This window comes from Alligator sinensis, unplaced genomic scaffold (assembly GCF_000455745.1).
Source record: "Alligator sinensis unplaced genomic scaffold, ASM45574v1 scaffold781_1, whole genome shotgun sequence".
NCBI lineage: Eukaryota > Metazoa > Chordata > Crocodylia > Alligatoridae > Alligator > Alligator sinensis.
In genome coordinates this window covers 269,930-290,946 of record NW_005841845.1, presented here as the reverse complement: position 1 = coordinate 290,946, position 21,017 = coordinate 269,930, and the positions used below count along the sequence as shown (strand labels likewise).

The 21,017-nt window shown below is 40.8% G+C and overlaps 1 protein-coding gene across 13 annotated transcripts in view; it reads right to left on the bottom strand.

The window, feature by feature from the left end:
* SPATA6 (spermatogenesis associated 6) overlaps nucleotides 1-21,017 on the bottom strand; it is an 80,567-nt gene that overhangs the window by 27,591 nt on the left and 31,959 nt on the right. For 5 of the 13 annotated variants that reach the window (XM_025206265.1, XM_025206268.1, XM_025206316.1 and 2 more), the window contains exon 11: nucleotides 11,426-11,525. In XM_025206265.1, the coding sequence (XP_025062050.1) occupies nucleotides 11,426-11,525 (100 nt within the window). Of the gene's footprint in view, nucleotides 1-40; nucleotides 1,611-5,965; nucleotides 6,067-11,406; nucleotides 11,526-19,242; nucleotides 19,340-21,017 lie in introns of those variants that run through there. The other 8 variants (XM_025206253.1, XM_025206259.1, XM_025206263.1 and 5 more) reach the window with 6 other exon arrangements.

Below are 21,017 nucleotides of genomic sequence, written 5' to 3'. Positions count from 1 at the left end.
GTTGTGTCCCACCACCCCCCCCCCCCCCCCCCCGCCGCCTACTTATTCAGTGAACGAGCCAGGACGCACATTTGTTTCCCTCCTCTATTTTAAACAAAGCGGGAGAAGGACACTCTTGCCCTTTTCAGTCATTCAGCTTTTTCAACAGACGGGCAATTTGCCCTGGCCTGTTGATGTGAGATCTGTTCAATTGGAGGCTGAGAAGGTTACCTCTCCGGGGAAAGCATCGAACTGCTGAAGAACATTTGGTGGCCTTTAACAAAAAAGATGTTCCTGCCAATAGAGCCCCAGCAGGCTTGTAAGGACAGACTCCAAATGTGGTGGGATTGCGATGCAGGGACTTCAAAATGTTTGCACTGGGCATACGAGCTCATTGCCTAGCTCTGGGCATCTGCGACCCCCTCCCCACCTCTTAAGCATGTCAGCAAAAGCGACTGCTGCTTTCAACAAAGAATCTGGACCCTGTTCAAGGCAGTGAACTGGGCTGTGGGAAGAAGGGACATCCTTCCACTCCAAAGAGAGTGGTTTTGTTTCATTTTTGTTTTTAAAGGAGTCTGACATTAATAGTAACTTCATGCTTAGAAATGTTAGGAAGCATTTGCTTTGGGGTGGGGGCAGGAAATCTTTCTCCATTTCCACACCATGTATGACCAGGCATTTACCTTCTAGATGCAGCTCTTGAACAGACAAGGGTATATTCTGACTTGTTCTTTCTCCCTCCTCCTGCCATCACCCATTACCAAACTTGGAAACAGATTTTGTATCAGTTTTAATAATTTAAGTAAAGCTGGGCTCACTGAAAGCCTGCCTTGATGACGATCTAGACCAGTGGGGCCAACTTTTTTTGACAGGAGCGCCACAAATAAGCCCCACACCCTCTCCAAGTGCCACTCGGGTACCCTTCCTCTGCCTGATCTCCTGCTCTGCTTTCTACTCTGTACACTCTGCCCAATCCCCTGCTCTTTCTTCTGCCCTGTGCTCTCTGCCTGATCTCCTGCTCTGCCTTCTGCTTCCTTCTCCATCTGCTGCTGTGTTGCCTATCCCCTCTCTGCTGCTGTGTGCTGCACACAGGGGCTAGCCATGCCCCTTGTGGCACTTGTGCCACAGGCTGGCCACTCCTGATCTAAAGACTTAGTACTGGCTTCCAATTTGAGCAGTCAGAAAAGAGAAGTGGTGGTGAAAAAGCACCACACTGGCTTTCTAAGGGGATAATGCACCGCATTCAAGTGTTCAATAGCTTGGAAATCTGTTTTCAATCTCAATGCTTTTCCTTTAGGGGTTCCTGTTCAAAGGCCCCACTAGCCCATAACAGGTCTTCCCAGTGAACATTACACATTAAAAAATGGGAATACAAATATTTGTTATGCAAAAAATAATTTTCATTAAAAATATTAATCTTCTGTACTATGCACTTCCAGTAGGATTGCTATCAGGAGTGTAATTTTCTTTCCAAAATAGTGCTGGAAGCTTTTTTGTACATGTTTCTGTATATTTTCTCCAGGCTGTCTTCAAAGATAGCTCTGTGAGGTTTTCCTTTATAGTCAGCTGCTCGACTGGACCAATATTCACCATCATCTAAGTGAACGGTGGTGTTCTGCTGCACGGATGAACTGTCGACATAAGCAAAGCCACAACGATCAAATCAAGGAAAGTAAGAGGAAACATAAGCCTACAAATACAGTGTAAATCCAGATAGACTGCTGATAGAGAGAATTTTCTGAGATAGAAATAAAGTTATACTGCAATTACTCCTGTGAAATGGAAGCTCATGTTATTAATCCACAAAAGTCCTACTTAAAGGTAACCAAGGGTTCTTTAGGAAAACCTCCTTAATAGAGAGAGGATTCACTTTGGAACAGCATGCAGTCATTTTGCTGTGTTTTGACTGGCAGAGTGAATAGGTATTGAGCCGCATGCAACAGCAACCTAGTAGGATTTGTATGTCCTTTGAAGGTCAAAATGTAACTACAAGCCACTATTGCAATAACAAGGCAACCTATTCAAGTTATATTAAATGGCTTTGGTGACAGCTGTAAAGTGTTCTACCCTAAGCATCTTACATTACAAAATATTTTACCAAACACATCATGATATAACGGCAATAGGCTGTTACTTGTGCTCCCCAGCAGGTGCCCCTGCTTTAAGAACAGTTTCTCAAATAACTATAGCTTCCAAAGTCATTCTCGCCTAAAACCATCCAGTGGAAATTATTTCTTGAAAGCCATTATCAAACAGTGACGGATTTTAATATATTCATATCTAAACTTCATGGATTGTTTGCCTTCTCTTAGAATGCCTGAAATAAAGGTTTAAATATATTATAAACATAATGGAATGAGCCAGAACCATTTTCTGTTACATGCTGGAAATGAACAGATCATCCCAAATTTTAAAAAGCCAGTGTGGCTCTAGTAAAATTGTCAAATATATGCAAGTGTTGCAGGAGTCTAAGTCTCTTCAGGAAATGAGATTTTGGTACTTTTGAGATGCTTACCTATTTTCTAAAGACTCAGATTCCTATTCGAGAGCCTTCAGAGCGGCCTATACTGCAACCTTTACAGTGGGAAACTAAATGGGACATATGAGATTGGTGATGGCTATTTTCTTCTCTAAGAAATAAAAGATTTGATTCCAGAGGTAGATTGTCAATGTTTTGTTTCTGCAATACTTGGTTGGGTCAACGAAGTCCTACCATTTTTTCCTGAAGCTAGTACTTGTAATTTGGTAGGATAAAATGAGTGAAGCCACATAAGTGAAACTATTCACAAGGGTTTACTTTGCTAGCCATACCAAAATAAACACAGCAACATGACCAGACTTCTCAGGTGAATAAACTATATCAGTTGTGCCTACATGCAATGTGGGCACAAGACTGAAAAATGCTAAAAGGCTATATGGCTCTAAAACTTAATCTTCAAAATTTGAAGCTTACTGGACTATCTGGAAATTAAATATTGCTTTCCCTGACAGACGGACCAAACTGCACTTTATGGATGCAATACAAAGGAAATCAACCTGCAGATAATTTCAAACCAACAAAAAAGCCTAACAACTGCATATTACCTTTTGAGAGGCCTGTATAACTGGACAGACCTTGCATGGACTGAGATAGGTCTAAATATTAGATTTATTTTTTCTCCTTTTCACAGCTGATAATATTACCTGTCTTCCACGAGAGAAGCCACAGTCTAGCCAAGGGGTCGGCAACATTTTTGGGCAGAGTGCCAAAAAAACCCCTAACTTCAACTTGTAAGATGCTGGCATGCCAAGGGTGGATGACAGGGGAGCCACAAGGGGCCCAATTCTTGTAGTGCCAGTGCAGCCCAGCCCCTTCCCCCACATCCACCGAGGCACGCATGCCAAGCAAAACGCCTTTGCATGCCATGCTCTGGCACCTGCACCATGGGTTGCCTACCAGTGGTCTAGCCCATATATATTACTTGAATATTCAACCTTTATTTTCCTGGATTACATTTCCAGCAGTTTTACTTCCTTATTTACAGAGTCCAGTTCCAGCAATTCCAGCTACCAAGAAAAGCTTGAGCCAAAGAAACCCCAGCTCCTTGCACCCGCATCAAAAGATCGTTATGGACATGTTGCTGCATTATATGATATTATGCATATAGCCGCTGAGCTGCTAATTTGCAGCACAGAGGGGTTTTTGTGACACCAGGAGATCCTAGTGTCAAAACAAAAAAAAACGCAGTAGAAAGAAAGAGGGGTGGTGCATGTAGCGGCAATGTGTGTGGCCCAAATCTGGAGCCTGACCATGCTCCACATGCCCAGATTGCCACTGCTGGAGCTGCAGGAGCCCCCCAGGACCCCAGGTAAAGCTGCTGGGGCTTACCAAGGTGCGGGCCCCAGCCTCCCCTACCCCACCCAGGGCAACTTGCCTTGTATCAGACAGCACATGCAGGTGCGTTCCCCAGGGACAAGCAGCGTGGCAAAACTATGTGCTGCTGCTGCTGCTATTTGTTCCGAGGGAAATGCATATGCACGCTTGTCTGCGCGTGCCCAATGAGGGGACGCAGAGCGACTCCTAAAGAACAACAGTAATGCCTGCAAACTCTATATTGCAGTGAAGATAAAGGATGTAAAACCTTGATCGGTTCACTATTTTTGGTGTGTTTCCATTAGTCATTCCTTGCTCATGAGATATTCAGCACCGGTCTGGACAAAAAGACAGTCATGTTAGAGAAAAGTCAGTTGCTTGTCTTAACTGGAAACCATCCTGACAATCTGAGCTAAGTGATCTGGGAATTACACACACAAATCATATTAACAGCAGGATTTTTGCACGCAACTCCCCACTCTGAAATACCTGTCACATGCCTTTGTTCCCTCATACATCTCCTTTAGGAGTCCCAGACGTTTTTCTTAGAGTGAGTCATATGCTAAATATTTCACAAAACACGGACCTTTTCCATACTCCCAGTGGTTTTCAATCATCTACTTTACTGCCAACATTTGATCGTCAGGACTATGTCCTTCCTTGAACTCTGTCTCTGTCCTTGTACCCTGCTTTTGTACACTGTGGCAAAAACTGAGCAGTCAGGCTGGCCTTGACTTCTTACATATCTCCCCCATTTGTGCAGTGGGATTAGTGCTGCCAGCATCTAACCCTGAGGTACAGTACTTTCCCCAACTTAGTGCCACATTTCCTATCCGATCATTTCTTGCTGCTGTAGTATTAGGATATGTTGCTTCTTTTATTCATGGGCTGAAGGTTCAGCATCAATCTCAAAGTCCCAAAGCTGCCTCAAAACAAACTCATACACAACACACTTTGTTTGCTGCAGCTATAAGGACAAAAAGGGAAGGAGCAAACAGGACACTCACAGAATAAAGGAGAGGACAATAGGTATAGGGATGTTACCAGCAACTTAAGTAGCTCTGAAACCTGGACGAATCCGTGCTTTGCGTCACAAGAAGGTAAGATTTTTTACTGGCTTCCTTAGATATAGCTATACCCCAATTTCCAAGACTAAAAATGGCTTTTAAAATTATAATCATAGTTTTAAAGCCAGTAGACTACACAGTATAAGGAACTTCCTTTGTTAGTGTATGCAAAGGTCATTCTTGTCATTATGAAAGCTTCTGTTGCATTTTGCTACGTTTTTACAATTCTTTTAGGTCAAATCCAGCTAAGGGTCGCAATGCATTTTCAGTATACTTCAAAACAAAAAGGAAAGGCATATACGCTTAATGTTTTACATGTATGAAGTGCCTTTCATTCTTTTTAGAGAATGTTTTATGAACTGCTAAATATAGACACAGAGTGCCACTGAACTGTAATCACCTCTACAATTTTGCAGTTGCAATCAGCCAGTGCACTTAGAGTAAGGATATGAGAGCCTGACTCTATGCACATGAACAGTGCTAGAGAATACTTGGACAGCCAGAAAGGACCTGAAGTTTAGGGCATCATCTGTAACACAAACTAAATGGTGGGCTACTCTGTTTATCTACACTACCATGGATGAATGAAACGTGGAATACAGCACTTGATCGTTAAGGAAAAAGGTTTTTCAGGAACGTGCCTGAAAAAAAATTCCAAGCTACTAAATAAACCACAATTCATTTTTATATTTCTACAATCTATGATAGACACGTATTACTTAAAAATAAAAAAATTACATTTACCCTCTGAGATGACGAAATTTAAGGTAGCGCCCCAGGTTTATTTTTTATGACCAATAAAATCCTGAAATTGGGGATTTACGAAAGCTGCGTTGACACTGTGTCAATCACAGCGGTATGAGAGACACAATGATAATTAGCTGTATTTTGCTTTTAGGTGCAAAGCTTTGTAGAACTAACTTGCAGAGAAGCGTGGGTATTTTACAAAGTATCTCACAGTTTAATATAGAAGATGAATTTAGGTAGGCATAAATTTTGCAGATAGATTTCACGGTAGTGAAATACGTAGGCTAGTTTCATGCCTTTCATCAGACAGATTTCATACCTGCTCTGGAGATTGCTGCCCAATGAGGAATCTTTACATGAGTCCCTAAATGAGCTTCCTTTTGTCTTATTCGAGCCTTCTTTTGATGAGTTACTCTCATCCTAAAGAAAAAGTAAACCAAACAAGTCAGAAATCAAACTCCCATTACCCTGATTAAAGATCCCATTACATATGGCACATGTGTGAATGCGTGCACACGCACACCCACACTCACTCAACTCTTTCCATTTAGCAGACTGTTAAAATACTTGCAATTCTTGGGGGAGGAAAAGGTGTAATGAACCAAATACCACTCATGATCACTTTAATTAAATCCACTAGAACTCATCTAATCATTTGCAGATAATACACTCATCTAATCATTTTTAGATCATACACTGAAACTAATTTCTAGGCATTGGACATCCAAGGGCCTGTGCAGACAACACCAGCCACTAATGCTTGCTTACATAGGTGCGTGGGTGAGTGCTACAAAACATGCCGATAGCAGCATTATATCCATATCTTGCATAAGAGAAACACCAATTAATATTCATTATCTCATTATAATATGCCTGTGTTATTCACGGAATACATTTTATCAGTAAACAGTATTTTTAGAGGTCAAAGGTTTTTCATTCTGGTATGCAAGGTAAGGAAAAAGGCTACACTGTTAGTTCACCTGACTTTATGGCAAAGAGGATGGACACAGTCACTTCAGTGATGATTTTAAGAATAATTATATAGGTGTCTTCACTCCTAAGTACCTTACAGACATCAACCACTGTTCAGCTCCCCTCTGTCAGAGGTACATAGCCTAACATCCATTTTGAATAAGTCAGTGGCGCAACAAGGACAAATATGTAGGAATCCCATCCCTTATTTAACTATGCATACTCTATGGGTATGGTGCAGACAGTGTCAAGAGATGAAGATAGAGGACTGCTTGGAATCAAAGACAATTGCTGCAATGACTGGTAAACAAAAACCCTTCTCCTATTATCTCCTATTATCTCCCCAAAAAAAGATCAGGCAGTAAAAATAATCAAGTTTGTTGATGATACAAAACTAGGAGATGGGACAATGAATATACACATTAAAAAAGAAGACAAGAAAAAAAATGGAACAAGTTGAGCCTAAGACTCCAGGTAGAATAAAAGTTAGCGCAATTTATAGTGGTGAATTATAAGGTAATAAGGGTGTGTTTGTAAACAGGAAAGCAAACTCTGCAAAGAGCAGTCACATACTATAAAGCACAAAGCAGGAGAAAAGCGGCACAGTAGTAAATAAATGCTGAAATGATTGTCGGAGGCAAATTAAATTCTGAAAAGCAGAAGAACGTGACTCAGATGCACACAGGAAGACGCTGGCTGCACATTACAAGACAGAGCTTGAGTGACTGCCTTTGGCACACTCTTCACAGTCCTGGTCACTGCAGAGAAGAAATAGCAAGCATGCAATGGGGCTATTCTGCATATGGACTCAGAGGTGATGGCTATTCGGCAAGGCAGATAGGCGCATTCTCTCTAGAATAAAAGGCATAAATGTAGACTAAAAGGCATCGTCTGCTTCCTTAAATGAACAAAACTCTGAAAGGGAATGCCAACTTGAGCAATGGCATCTTTTTTACAGCATGTTGATTAGGGCTGTGCGAAACGGCACTGTTCTGTTTCGCCTTGAGTTTCGGCGGAACAGAATTCCATTTTACATTTCATTTTGATTCGAAACAGCTGTTCCGTTCCGTCAAAACAGAAAGATTGTTTTGACGCTGTTTTGATGTTCTGCTGGGGATGGGGAGTCAGCTGGGTTGACTCCCCATCCCTGATGCTAGATTGCGCTGGGGGCGGGAGTCAGCCAAGCTGGGTGGACTTTCATCCCTGGTGCTAGATCATGCTGGGGGTGGGAAGTCAGCTCAGCTGGGCTGACTCCCGCCCCCAGCATGATCTAGCGCGGGGGATAGGGAATCAATCCAGTTGGGCTGACTCCCCGCCCCGGCGCGATGTAGCACCGGGGATGGAGAGTCAACTCAGCTGGGCTGACTCCCCGCCCTCTGCCGGATCTCGCGCAGGGGATGGGAAGTCAGGACAGCTTGACTGCCTTCCCATCCCCAACGCTATGGTCGAAACATTTTGACTAGCCTCGTTTTGTTTTGATGGCTTTTGTTTCGCTTCGATTTTACTGTTTCAACCTCGAAATAAGTCGAAACCGTGTCAAAACCAAATGGTTGGCGAAATTTCGCACAGCCCTAAAACTGATCAGTCACTTTACTATTTCCTTCTCCCTGCTCTTCCCTACCCTGTTCACCTTATATACCTGTTGTAACATATCATATCCTGGATTCTGAGCCCCCTGGGGAAATATGAATAATTGCTGTGCTTTTTACCGCACCAAATACAACAGGGGTCCTGATGCTTGACTGGTGCTTCAGATGCTAATCTAATACTTGCTACCCACTACAAAGCTTCTTTATTTCAAAGTTGATCAAATGTACTGGGGCTACAAACAAAAGAGGCTACAAACCCAAATATTTTATCTGAAAGCCAGTCAGTAAATTATGTTACAACATCTGGACATCATGCCCTGCTTGATATCCAGCTGCTTGTTCCCAGTCAATCCCATGACCACCTTGATGGAAGTCTTTTTCAGAAGGAGGGGAGTCAGACAAATATGTCTTTCAATAGCTAACCCTGTCCTGTACTAGCCCATCCATTCAACAGAACTGGCCACGTTTGCTCCAGTCAATACAGTACAAATCTGGATGAGTTTGTAAGTAGAGATTGTTCCAGCTGATAGTAAGAGACGGTATCCAGTTTGAGAGGCATGAGGCTTTGGTTTTAAGTGACAACTTTTAAAGGAGATGCCGGTGGAAAAACCGAGTATGCAGGATCTGCACGTCCCCAATTCCATCTTTAACAGTTAAAAGCCATTTATGGCTATATGGGAAGACAATATAGGCAACCATCAGGCTCTCTTAATGAACTAGTAAATCCTTTTATCTTAGAGTCATGGTCTGGTGTTCAGGTGAAGTAGTCAGGGACAATTGAAGCTTATTCAGGCTGTGCAAACTTGCATTACATGCAGGTGCTGAACCATCATCAAATTCAATTTGCCATCCCAAGTTCACTGAAACATCAAAGGAGTCTGTGATATGAGTTGAACCTACTTTGGAGCATTTACAACACAGAAAAAATGTGATGAGTGCCTTGTATTTAACAGGCTGCAGTTCAGATAAGGTCATTAAGTTTGTGTACCAATTTAGGGAAGGAACAGTATGTACAGATCCAATCATCTTAACAGGCACAAGAGCACTCCGATAATTAAAAAAAAATAAAATAACCAAGGGTGGAAAAAGAAATTAATATTTCACATGTGAATAGACTGGAACAAACATAAGTATAACCTGTAACGCACAGATTTAAACTAAAAATGTATAAATCTGATGAGGTTCCAGAGTGCACGTCTTTTATTTGTAAAGAAACAAACACTTACTTCTGTGAATTAGCTTCTAGATTAGTAATTTTGTAAGTCAAACTTTTTGTTCTTGTTCCACAAGAAGTCACAGGACTTCACAAATATGGTAGAAAGCTGATCACTGAAAATTTTATCTCATCCCTTTGTGTAAGCAAGTTATATACAGCACTAATAATTCTTTACAGTAAGGCACAATATACATACCAATCCAGGAGACTAAAGTCATAGCGGGTGCTATATAGTGCAACATACAAAAGAGTGGGTAGAGGGCACCAAGACGAAACATTTCACAGAGCAGACATAGATTTTGGGTGGACTGCAGAGGGCATGAAATACCAGATGTAAAGCACATGGACACCATGAACAGAGGTACAAATTTAGACTGGGCAACAGGAAACAAAATTAGATAGAAGTTGCAGTAGAACATAGTGAGGGGCATGTTCAAAGACAGGAGATCTCCAAAACAAAAATATCTGCATCCTCAGCATCAACTCATGCAAGTGTGGATAATAAAAAGGGGAATTACCAAAATGAATAGATCACAGTGAAAGAATTTAGTGATTATAGCACATTAACTTTGTTTTGTATAAGTGCAGCAGTCCCTAGTCATGCTCTAGGACATGACTATGCTAGAAACTGCATAACTACAGAACAAAAAGATTAGTCCTTCCCATAAAGGGCGTAATATCTAAATAAAGAAAAGATATAAGGCACAAAATTTACTGTGCTTTGGGTAACTTATTTTGGCTTTTAGAAGGTATCAAATTGCGCTGAGATGAAAAGTGCTTTAAAAAGACCTCTCAGGTACATTGCCACTTGGCTGATAAAGTGTGGTTCTCCAAAAAGTGCTAAGCAGAAATGGCCTTTTCCTGTCTTTGGATAAGGCAGCTGTATGAGTCAGGAGACTGTTTCTATCCTTATCTCTCCCACTGACCTACTGGATGACCCAAAGAAACTCGGTTCACCACTGCATGCCTCAATTTCTCCATCTCTAAAAGGGCTAAACATCGTTTTATCATTAGCTCTTTTGTTAAGTCCTTTGAGTTCTATGGATTTAAACAGCATGCACACACACACACTTAATATAGGAAAATAAGCATCATCACAATTCATGAATCTACTCATTTCTCCAATTAAGTGTTTGACTACATTTTACTCCTAATCATTCTAAAAAGATAGCATAACCATGGACTCTAGTCTGATGTAACTGATTTGTTAATCGAGTTTCAACAACAGAATTGTGTTGAGGAAGCACATTCCAGGTGAGGCCAGACTGATGCTCAGATTCTGAGCTGAGTTAGAATAAAATTTTTACTTGTAAATGTACTGACCCCTGGAGACAGTAACACACAAGTATGGAACCTCTTGATGCCAATTTTACAAAGTCACTCTCCAGAGCAGAATCACTTTAATGGACTTGGAAGCTTAACTTTTAAAAAAGAATTATTGGCCTACATTTCAAGGACTCGGACACACGGGAAGAGAATGAGGTCATTTATCTGACTGCAAACACTCTGAAGTTCAAACAGGCAGAAGGATGTAACAGTCTGATCCAGGGCATGATTTAATTTGATAGAGTTCTTTCTTCTGCCACTATTCACAGAAAGCCAGGTAATTAACAAAAAAGTGTGCATTTGAGAAATAATATTAACAGCTGGACACAACCAGCTGCTGAGATAAAGCTACTCAGAAGTTAAGCCTTTGACTTTCTGTAGCCACATAACACACTTCTATGAGGCTTTTTTTTTCTTAAATTGGAGACAGGAGACAAATGTAAAGATTAACCACCCCTTGATGCTCCACGAGAATGCTACCCATACCACCTGTCCACCAAGGATGCAACTCGTTGCATGTGACATTGCTCAACTGTGTGCAGAATCAAGTTTCAGAGTCCACAGAAGAGAAATATATTAATAAAGCCTTGAATATAAGCATGTCTGCCCCCGTGTATATGTTTTGTGGGACATGGGGAAAGGGGAGGCTTTTAGTTTGGGATATTAAAAAACTTACAAAAGTCAGCTTTTGCCTAGCACTGTGTGTTCTTAAAATATTTTTCACTCTTTTATGGATCTCTTCTCCATTTGCAGGTGTAGACCAATCAGAGTTAAATCTGTAGGAGGAAGGGAAAATAAATAAATAAATAGAAATATATCTTTATTAAAAAGGAGCAGACTTTTTGTTCTGAAGTTTTTAAAGCAGGAAATCCATTTTATTCCCCTTTTATTTAGGGCCCATGAAAGGTCAAGATATCTAGGTCTCTTTTTCCTTTGTGAGTTGGCTAAGGAAACATTTCAAAGGGACATATGATGAACAGATATGCACAACTCAAATGGTGCACACACAAGTTATCAGCGTTTGCTCTGTGTTGCTCTGTTACTGTACCATTTTATATGCAATCCTTGTATTATCCCTGTGGAATATGAATCCTATGCAATTATTCCATTCTCAAAAATGGCATTTCATTTCGTCTTCTTAAATGAGGCACTGCACACATGAAATCTTTTCCACAGGAAGGGCTCAACAGGTGAATAAACCCCAATTTATGCAAATTAAAATAATCTATGGAGGTTACAAAATAGTTTATGAAACTGCAAGATCACATACTCCACTGTACAGCAGTGTTTATTCTCTGATTTGTTTTTTAAATTGCCCATTTGTTAACACAAAAGCAACTGTTGGGATTGCGTTCTTTCATGACATGCAGCACATTTGTTCCAGCTTACTCAAAAAGGTAATTAAAAATGAGATTACAATTTTATCTTTTTGCCATGCATTCAGAAGTTGGCAGTTAACTTTTCATATTAATAGTTATGCTCAGATCATGAAGGGGGGCAAATAAGATTTTGAAATTTTACTCATTTATTCTCTGTTGCTTACCTACTCATTTTACCACGTGCAAAATTGCATTAAAGAACGTATTAAAGTTGCAGGCAGCAATGGTATTGTAGGAAAAGGGGCCAAGTTAAGATTACACAAATAACCTTACTTCTTCCATATCCTGGCTTTGATACTTAGCTTGCAAAATGTAATGTGTTTGTAATATAGTTCTAACACCCCCTGTTTGAGAGAGGTAGCCATGTCAATTTGAAGTCAGTAGGGCAGGATGATACCTTAGGGCCCTGTTACACCTTATGCCGTGAGCCACACAAATGCTGGTATTAGTGTTAGCTTGGAGTCTGCAGCAGTCACACCCAGAATCTAGAAACCTTTTGACTGCCCCCCATTTGCACAGATGAGTTGCCACTAGAGGCCTGGTGAGCTGGGGCAAAACTAGGAGGCGTAGCTATGAGTTGCTGCTAGGATGCTGGCGAGCCAGAAGGGTCTACTATCCCTGCTCTACAGGTGGTGGCATGAGAGATCCTGGGATACTGGAGGACTTCAATTTGGGTGGCACAACTGGGGGGTGGCCATATCCTAATTGAACAGGAGTTGGCTTGTGCGCAAGATAAACCTGTCCTGGAGTGGCGTAACTTTAAGCCGCATAATGAGTGCTTAAAACCACTTTAAGGTGGTAATGTGCAGACAATCCAGGGGTTAAGAGGTCCAGGAGCCAGCCAAAATTACCATGTAACAAGGCCCTTTGAGACTAAACAGTTCAGAGAGGCATGAGCCATTTGAGTGTGGTAACTCAGGTTTTTAAAAAAGCATCCCCAACGCTCATCCTCCCCCATGCAGACACCTCATCCAATTTGTCTCCATCATTCCTGATCCCTTGTCCTAGTCTCTCTGCCTAGCCACTCCCAGGTCTCTCCCTGTAACCCTCACTTGTCAGAACCAAAGCTTCTACACCCCGCAAACACCAATTCCTAGTCCCAGTCTGCTTACCAGGCCCTTCTCAATTCACCGTCTCCTGGGTCATCATCTGATCTCAACGGCCGCCTGGTTCTCAGCTCCAACTCCATTTCCTAGCCAGTCTTCCCTCCCACTCAGCCCTAGCCTCTTCTCTCACCTCCAACCCCAGTCTCACTCATCTTAACCTATTCCTTTCCTTCTCCTAGCTTTTATCCTCTGCATTTCAATCGGACATCTTTTTCTTCTAGGCTCCATGGCTCCCTGAAGGTGGATTAGGAGGAAGAGTCTGTGAGGGAAAGGTGCATTCTCACCGGGGATATACATCTTCAGATTTTAGCTGCTACAAATATTAGATGTCGCTGAGCATGTGCAAAGTGTCATTTAAAAAAAAAAAAAAAAGACTGAATATGGCCAAATTTGGCAGGCGATCTTAGGGACAGCACATGTCACACCCCTGATATGCCCTGCCAAAATTCAAAACCCTGCTCCAAAGAATGGAGGCACCAGAGCTTTTCAAGGAAAAGAAAACTTACCATCATTTTTTATAGGGGCAGGAAACAAGCTCATGTCCCCACCCCGTATTTTTCAATTTTTCTAAAGAGCTGAATTAGCTGGGCTGAAATTTCAGTCAGTCTGAAGCAGACATTCAGCAAGAAACATTTCATCCCAAAATGAGCAGCTTGCGAAGTTACAAGCAAGCAAAAAACCCCAATGTTATAAAGGAAAGTATCAGTTACCCTTAATAATTGTAGGCACAGCTGGTAGCACTGCCTATTATTTTGGATTGACTAGTTTTAGTTGCAAGACAGATAAAAGGAAAAATGACTACTCTTTTGTTCCTCGCAAAGCTTTTGCAAGTAGGTGAACTAGAATTGATGATGGGTAGATAGGATTTTTGGAATACATAAAGCCTCGGGCATGAATTACACTCGCGTCTCAGAAAACAACCAACTTCTAATTAAGAAACTTCAATAACAGGTATGCTATCCCGTTATTTCTCAGGGCAGGGTTACTGTCCTTTCCTCCTATCCCTGAATGTAATTTACCTGTTCTAAAGTTATTCGCTTTGTTATATCACCATAAACTTTCTTTTCTGAACTGTCCCAATCTTTTCAGTCTATCCTTCTACAGAATATTTCTGCCCATCTAATCACTGATTTTGTTATCCAGTTCTGACACCCTCCACCTATCGCTGCTTTGAAAGAGGGGGGCTCAAGACTGACAGTATTTCAACTGAAGGTCATCACTGATTTTTTTCATAGTGGCATATTTTCAGTAGCTGAACTTTCACATAGTTTAACTTTTTTTTTTTTTTTGACCATCCCGACACATCCAACTGTGGTTTTCATTATGCTGGATACAACAGCACCAGTGTCACTTTCTTGAATTGTCAGAGTTAATTTAGAACCCAGCAGTGGGTAGTAGCAGCTCATTTTATTCCATTTTTCTGCAGGTTTGAACATTGAAAACTTAGGTAGCAAAATAGTTTACTCTTTCTTAGAAGAAAAGTCAGCAAACCATTGTAATAATGGATAAAGGTCTACAAAAATTGAGCGAGCCAGTGGAGGCTCTATTTCCTTTATAGAGTAAGTGATGTGCTGTGCTACAATTTATTGTTGTCAAACAAATTGCTAGACACCTGTAGCTCCACTGAAATGGTCAATGTATAGTGAACCAGATGAGGCAGAAGTGAAACAATACAGAAGGGCAGTGTGGGTATGATGATCTTTAAGCTTCCTCTTATCATTTACAAACCCTTGCATTAAAGGGAACAACTGCTGAATTGTGTGCATGTAAATTGTGTATTTTGCTAGCAATTCAAGTGTGCCATTTCCCATTTGCACAAATGAAATGTAAACTCTCAGAAGAGTAGCCCTTTGTCTCATTTATACAGCTCCTGCAATTCTTCGTATTTGCATGTTATTGATGCTAGAAAGAGGTTGGAACACGTTGCCATCATCTGCAATGTCTGCTTTTTTGAAACAGGAAATAGCTTCTGAAAAGCATGTGTTGGCTTTCAAAGCCCTATTGCTGATCTTATGTTTATAAATACACTTTGGGATTCAGCTGCTCTATCGTGGAAAAAGATGTAATCAAACTTGCTATTGTACTCATTCATCTGAGATGTGCCTGTGTATCGCAGCAGAAAATGTAAGTACTTAGTTCAAAAATTATATACATTTCTTCAGTGATTTTACTGAAGAACCACTAGTGTGCACTGTGGTATAAGAAATATTTGCCAATCACATAAGCTGTGAACTTAATTTACAAAAATCAAAACCTTAAATATGATTAAAAACAGCATCAGCTCCTTTTTAATTAGTTTTGCTTGTATCTTTACTAATTTTAATAATAACTATAAAGTCTAAACCACATTTTAAGTCATAATGTTAATATTTACACCCACCAAAATTCATCCTAAAATAAAACGATGCCTGAAATGCAACACCCATCAGCTAAATTGAAACCATTTTATGATGTGCTAACTCCTATTAGAGATTTTGTTTAATAAAATAGGTTTTAGAGCACAGTTGCTTAAACTATAAATAAAAGGAACTGCATTTGCCTAAACCCACTAATAATGTGTTTTAAAGCCACCGGCTACTTATTTATGTGATTAAGGTGTCAGTATTCTATTACAATGTCAGAGGAAAAAGTCATTTCATTTCAGTGACTGTTTGCCCTGGTAAATGAAATAAACTTCTGCCGCTGTATTCTTTGTCATACATCCAATTTTCCTTGGGACTTGCAAACATTCTGCAGTTACATCAGTTTAAATTGTTTATTGATTCCAATAGATTGTATAAACACTTTGGAAGTATAGCTCAGTGACCTAGAAAAGCCAGATCAATCAGAGAACTTCTTGTGATTAATTTTACAGATACGAAGCCGAGTACCGTCAACAAAAACAAAACTGTTTTCCCTTGTAATGTGACTAAAGGCATTCATTTCCCTTTATGAGATACAGATTTTTTTTAAGTCATGTAAACAGATGACATCTACCTTTGTGCGAAATAGGAATCGAGTGCAGTCTTGATCTTATACTACAAATGAATGTAATTTTCATACACCCATCAGGATAAAACAGTCCATTAGAAATTCAAACAGAAGCTTGCTCTCTCTCTCTCCATGTACTCTATTTAAGCAGCAGCTTACAGAGTTTGAGAGTTGTAATAAATAGATATTTTCAAATGTCAGACAACCCAATCACTCACTTGCACATAGCAAGAAATGCTAATATCACATATCAGCACGAAATCCTAATACATCTTCTATCAGCAGAGCTAACGCAAAAGCTTACTGCTGAACGTTTGCAACTACTCATATGACCACTTCCCCTCCCATCACGCCTCGCACAACTGTGGGCAACTGTGGGCATGTAGCTTCCATGAAGAATTTATCAGCTTCAAAAGACAGAGCCTTCATGCTGAGCAAAAACTACATACAAGGACAGACTATCACAGGACAAAAATCAATAGAGTCCTGTAGTACCAGATTCACAATTGAAAAGCATACCACTATTGCAAGACAAGAAGGAAAAAAAAGACACGTATTTTTAGATGAATATAGCCAGGGAAGCAGCTAAAAGAATCTTTGAGAACTTTCCTACATAACAGGAGAGATCTTCAAGAAAACGCGAATCCTAAAACGGAAAGAACTTGGAGACTTTGCATCTGTGCAGGCATCTGTGCAATGCTTATGATAGTTAAGGGAAGTAATGTTATTCCCATTTAAAGGATATGAAGTGATGACTTGCCAAGAATAAGCTGTCCTCATTATCTATTGCCTACAAAGAAGCATGCTGGAAAGGCTAGTCTATTCTGAAGAGTTTTACTAAACAGCAAGCAAGTGGCATGAATTTTTTTTGACGCAGTGACGGCAATGGAAGCCTTATTGTTGATATGGCCATGCCACCATAAGGGTGCTTTATAAGGTATATTAGTATTTCAGTCCTGTTTTCAAATCGAGCCTGTTTGTATAAACCCAGTTTAACTGGTATAATTACATCCATACCTAGTATGGTGACCTTTTAATTATGTTTGAAAGGTTTAAAGCAGCAAAACTAAAGTAGAGACAGGGCCTAAGGGTTATAGCATGACAGTCAAAAACATAAAGAAGAATTAGGCCAGTAGGAGCATCCCAAATTCCCACCTTCCCAAATGTCTAATGCCATAATTAGAAGATAATGATTCTTTGCTCTTTCTAAACACCTTCAGTTCCTCTCCGTCACCAGTAACCATTTCTAGAGCTGGGCTCTGAAGCACAGGATGGCTGTTTCCAAAGCAGCACCTGCTCAGAGAGACTGAACTCCAGATTACAAGTAGGGGTTCGCCATATATGTATACGGTAGGCAATAGATAATGAGGACAACTTATTCTTGGCAAGTCATTACTTCCCATTCCCCTGCTTGAATGCACCCCGCATATGCTGGCACAGAAACATCCCATTGTTTATAACCTAACCTATCTGTTTTGACAGCCTCTGAGCTAAGACAGCTGATCCTGGGGCATTTCTCTCCAAAGGGTGCACACTGTCTGAACTCAGCAGATTTCGTTTCATTTGAGAGGAAACCAATGGCTCCTGATATCCAACATGTTCACATTCACCTTCCCCGCGCACATGTGGGGCTTGCAAAAAAGGGTGATTAGAGATAGCAGCTTACTGAGATGACAAATCATATATACATTTATTGTGAATTTGGGGAGAGGCTTATGTACTCAGTGGTCTTCGTGAAATGCAGTAAAAGATGGCTAATGATCAAACCCAGTGACTCTCCTGGCCAAAGGAAATGATGCAAAAAAGTGTGAAATTCACTGGGAAGTGATGCAGACAGCACAACCTCAAACACCCTTCTACCACAACCAGCTCAAGTCCCCAAAATCAGGAAGATCCTAAATGGGAAGACACAAGTTTGCAAGGCTTTTTAAGAATGATTTCACCTGGGAACAGACAAAGACAGAACTCCTTTTTACAGGGACACAGTAAGAAGACACAGCAGAAAGGTAAACCTCTGCAGTTGCCAAGGACAATTTTGATAAAATCAGAGACAGGAAAATGCCCTTCCCCAAAGCATAAAAGACACTTATCTATATAAAGCAGATGCTTTTGCTCTTGCTTCACAAAACTAGCATCTCAAAGTCATCGTCTAAAATTGGTCCATCTTCTTGGACAAAATCCAAAGTGTTCTAAACTACTGAAAATAACTGGAATTGTACATGAAACTGCCTCCCACGGGAAAAAAAAATACAAAACAAACAAACAAACATCAGAGCATGAAGCCCACACAGCTTCACGTATTGGCATTTCACCTGAGTGGAAGTCTCTCTGCATTTCACCATTTTTAGATTACAGGCCTACCGAACTGCAAGTTTTACCATATGATTGGAAAATAGCAAATGCAATCCCAAGATTTAAGAAATAAGGGGGGTTGGAGGGGATGGAGAAAAGAGATCCAGACACCTAGCCGGGTCTCAATAGTATGTAAGGCTTTCAAAAATATTTCAAAGGGAAGTATAATTAAAGAGATGGAGGTATTGTATATGAAGAACAGGATAAAATGCAACATGGAGTTACCAAGGGTAGATGATTGTGCCAGACTCTCATGATAGCTGATTTTCTACACAAATGAAATGCAATCTCTCTCAGCCACCTGCACTTCAGCAAATCAGCTAATACAAGCTGATACTAATATAGGGAGTTATTAGTTAAACTGGAAAAGTTGGGAACCAGTAGAGAAAGTGTCAGGCAGGTAAGAAAGTGACTAAAGGAGAGATGGCATCAGGTGGTTTTGAAAAGGGAAGTATTGGGATGGAGTAAACTTCACTAGTAGACTTCCACAAGGGCCAGTCTTGGAGCCAATCTTAAATAAGTTTGTTAATCACCCTGGTACAAGTTGTAGGAATTAATTAAATCTGATGGTGATAAAAAGTTATGTAGAAGACTAGGCCAGCAGACAGAAAATGCAAGATGATCTTGGGAACTGGAGAAATGCAAATGGGATGAAATTCAATTATACAACATAAAAGACCACACACCTTGTGTCCTAAGAAGCTTCTGCTACAAGGTAGGAGGTTACCAGTTGGAAACTACTGAAGGAGAAGAGTTGGGTTCACCAGCAGATTGCAAGAAGAGCTATAACACCAATAGGATACAGCAAAGAAAAAGGCAAATGTAATCTTAGGATACATCAGGCAAGGCATTTTGAATAGCAATTAGGAAGTATTAACGCCACTGTAAAAACACTGATGAGACCTTATCTGGAGCACTGCATACAGTTCTGGTTCCCCATGTTCAAGGGAGATTAACTCAACCTGGAACGGGTGCACAAAAGGTCTACTAGCTAGGGTGCTCAAAGGAATGGGGAGCCTCTCTTAAGAAGAAGCTGAGTTTGTTTGGTGCTAAGGAGCTGCATTTGTTTAATCTAGAAAATGGAAAGGTGAGAGAGGATATGATTCCTGCCATCAACTACAGGGAATACGACTAAAATACAAAATATAACTAAGGGGAAAAAAAAAAAAACCTATTCAAGCTAAGAGAAGGTTGGCACCCGGACCAACGGGTATAAACTGGCAATGAGTACGTTTAGGTTGGGAATAAGAAGCAGGTTCCTACCTATTAGAGCAGTGAGGTTCTAGAAGAGCCTTCTGATAAATATTTAGGAGAAACTACACACCTGGCTACTTTTAAAGATGGAGTGAAGAGAGTTTATGAAAGGGATAACATGACATAGGGGCTGCCACAGGAGGCAGCTGGACTCCGTTACCCAGGAGGATCCCTGCAGCTCTGTATTCCCCAAAACTCTTGCCCTAGAAACCTAGCAGCATCAAATGAAAGGCCGTAAGATCCCACTGTATTCTTCTACTGGGACAAGGTATCTCGACTCAAGAATAACCAGACTAGCTTTCAACAACCTCGAAATCTAGAACCTGGGGGAAATACCTGAAGCCAAGAGTAAAACTTGCATTAATACAAGTGGGACCAGGATTGGACCCTCAACTGACAGTGGTGAAACAGGTTTAACTGAACACCCATCTCTAGGCAGACAAACCCTTTTCATAGTTTGAGCATGAGAGCCAACAGAAGGAAGGAGTAAGACCAACCCAAATCTCCCCTACACTCTTAGACTTAAATAATTAACTAAAAATTGTTTTCACATCTGTTAAGTGCAGAACAGAAACATCTACCTGATCTCTTGGTTACACTTCTCCTGGATGCCTCCTCATCCCCAAAGACAGATTAGTCTTCCTATACAGGTTTCCCTCACTTTATGCAAGTTCTGTATGTGTGAATTTGCTCTTATGCCATTACCCTTTTTATACCAAACATTCTTTATATGCAAGGTAAATTCACACTTATGCGATTGGTGTGGTGGAAATGCAGTCAGCTGCTTTGTGCAGTGCATTGTGGGAGTGACAAGCACCGAAATATAGTCTCCTGTGTGGATCTGTTTTCCTTGCTCGTTGTCTGCGACACGTGTTTCTGTAGTTGCCATCCCCATTATGATAGTGCCCTGTGCTTGTGTGTACTGTCTGCTGTTGGAGAGGACCAAAATGGCCTTGTTGAAGTGGTAGAAATGGGTCTGGGGGTCAGTACAGTGGTGGTCTTGGAACATATCCCTGTTTGTTACATTGTAAATTGGATTTCCTTTATGCAAATTCGAGTTATACGCCGTTTTCCAGGAACGCATGCACAGCATAAAGCAAGGGAAACCTGTACAACAGAAAAGGCCTGTATTTTACCAGCTTTGCAGACTTTTGAACCTGCAGAGAAAGTAGTTTCCTGGGTTCTACCCAGAGAATTTTTCTTTAGC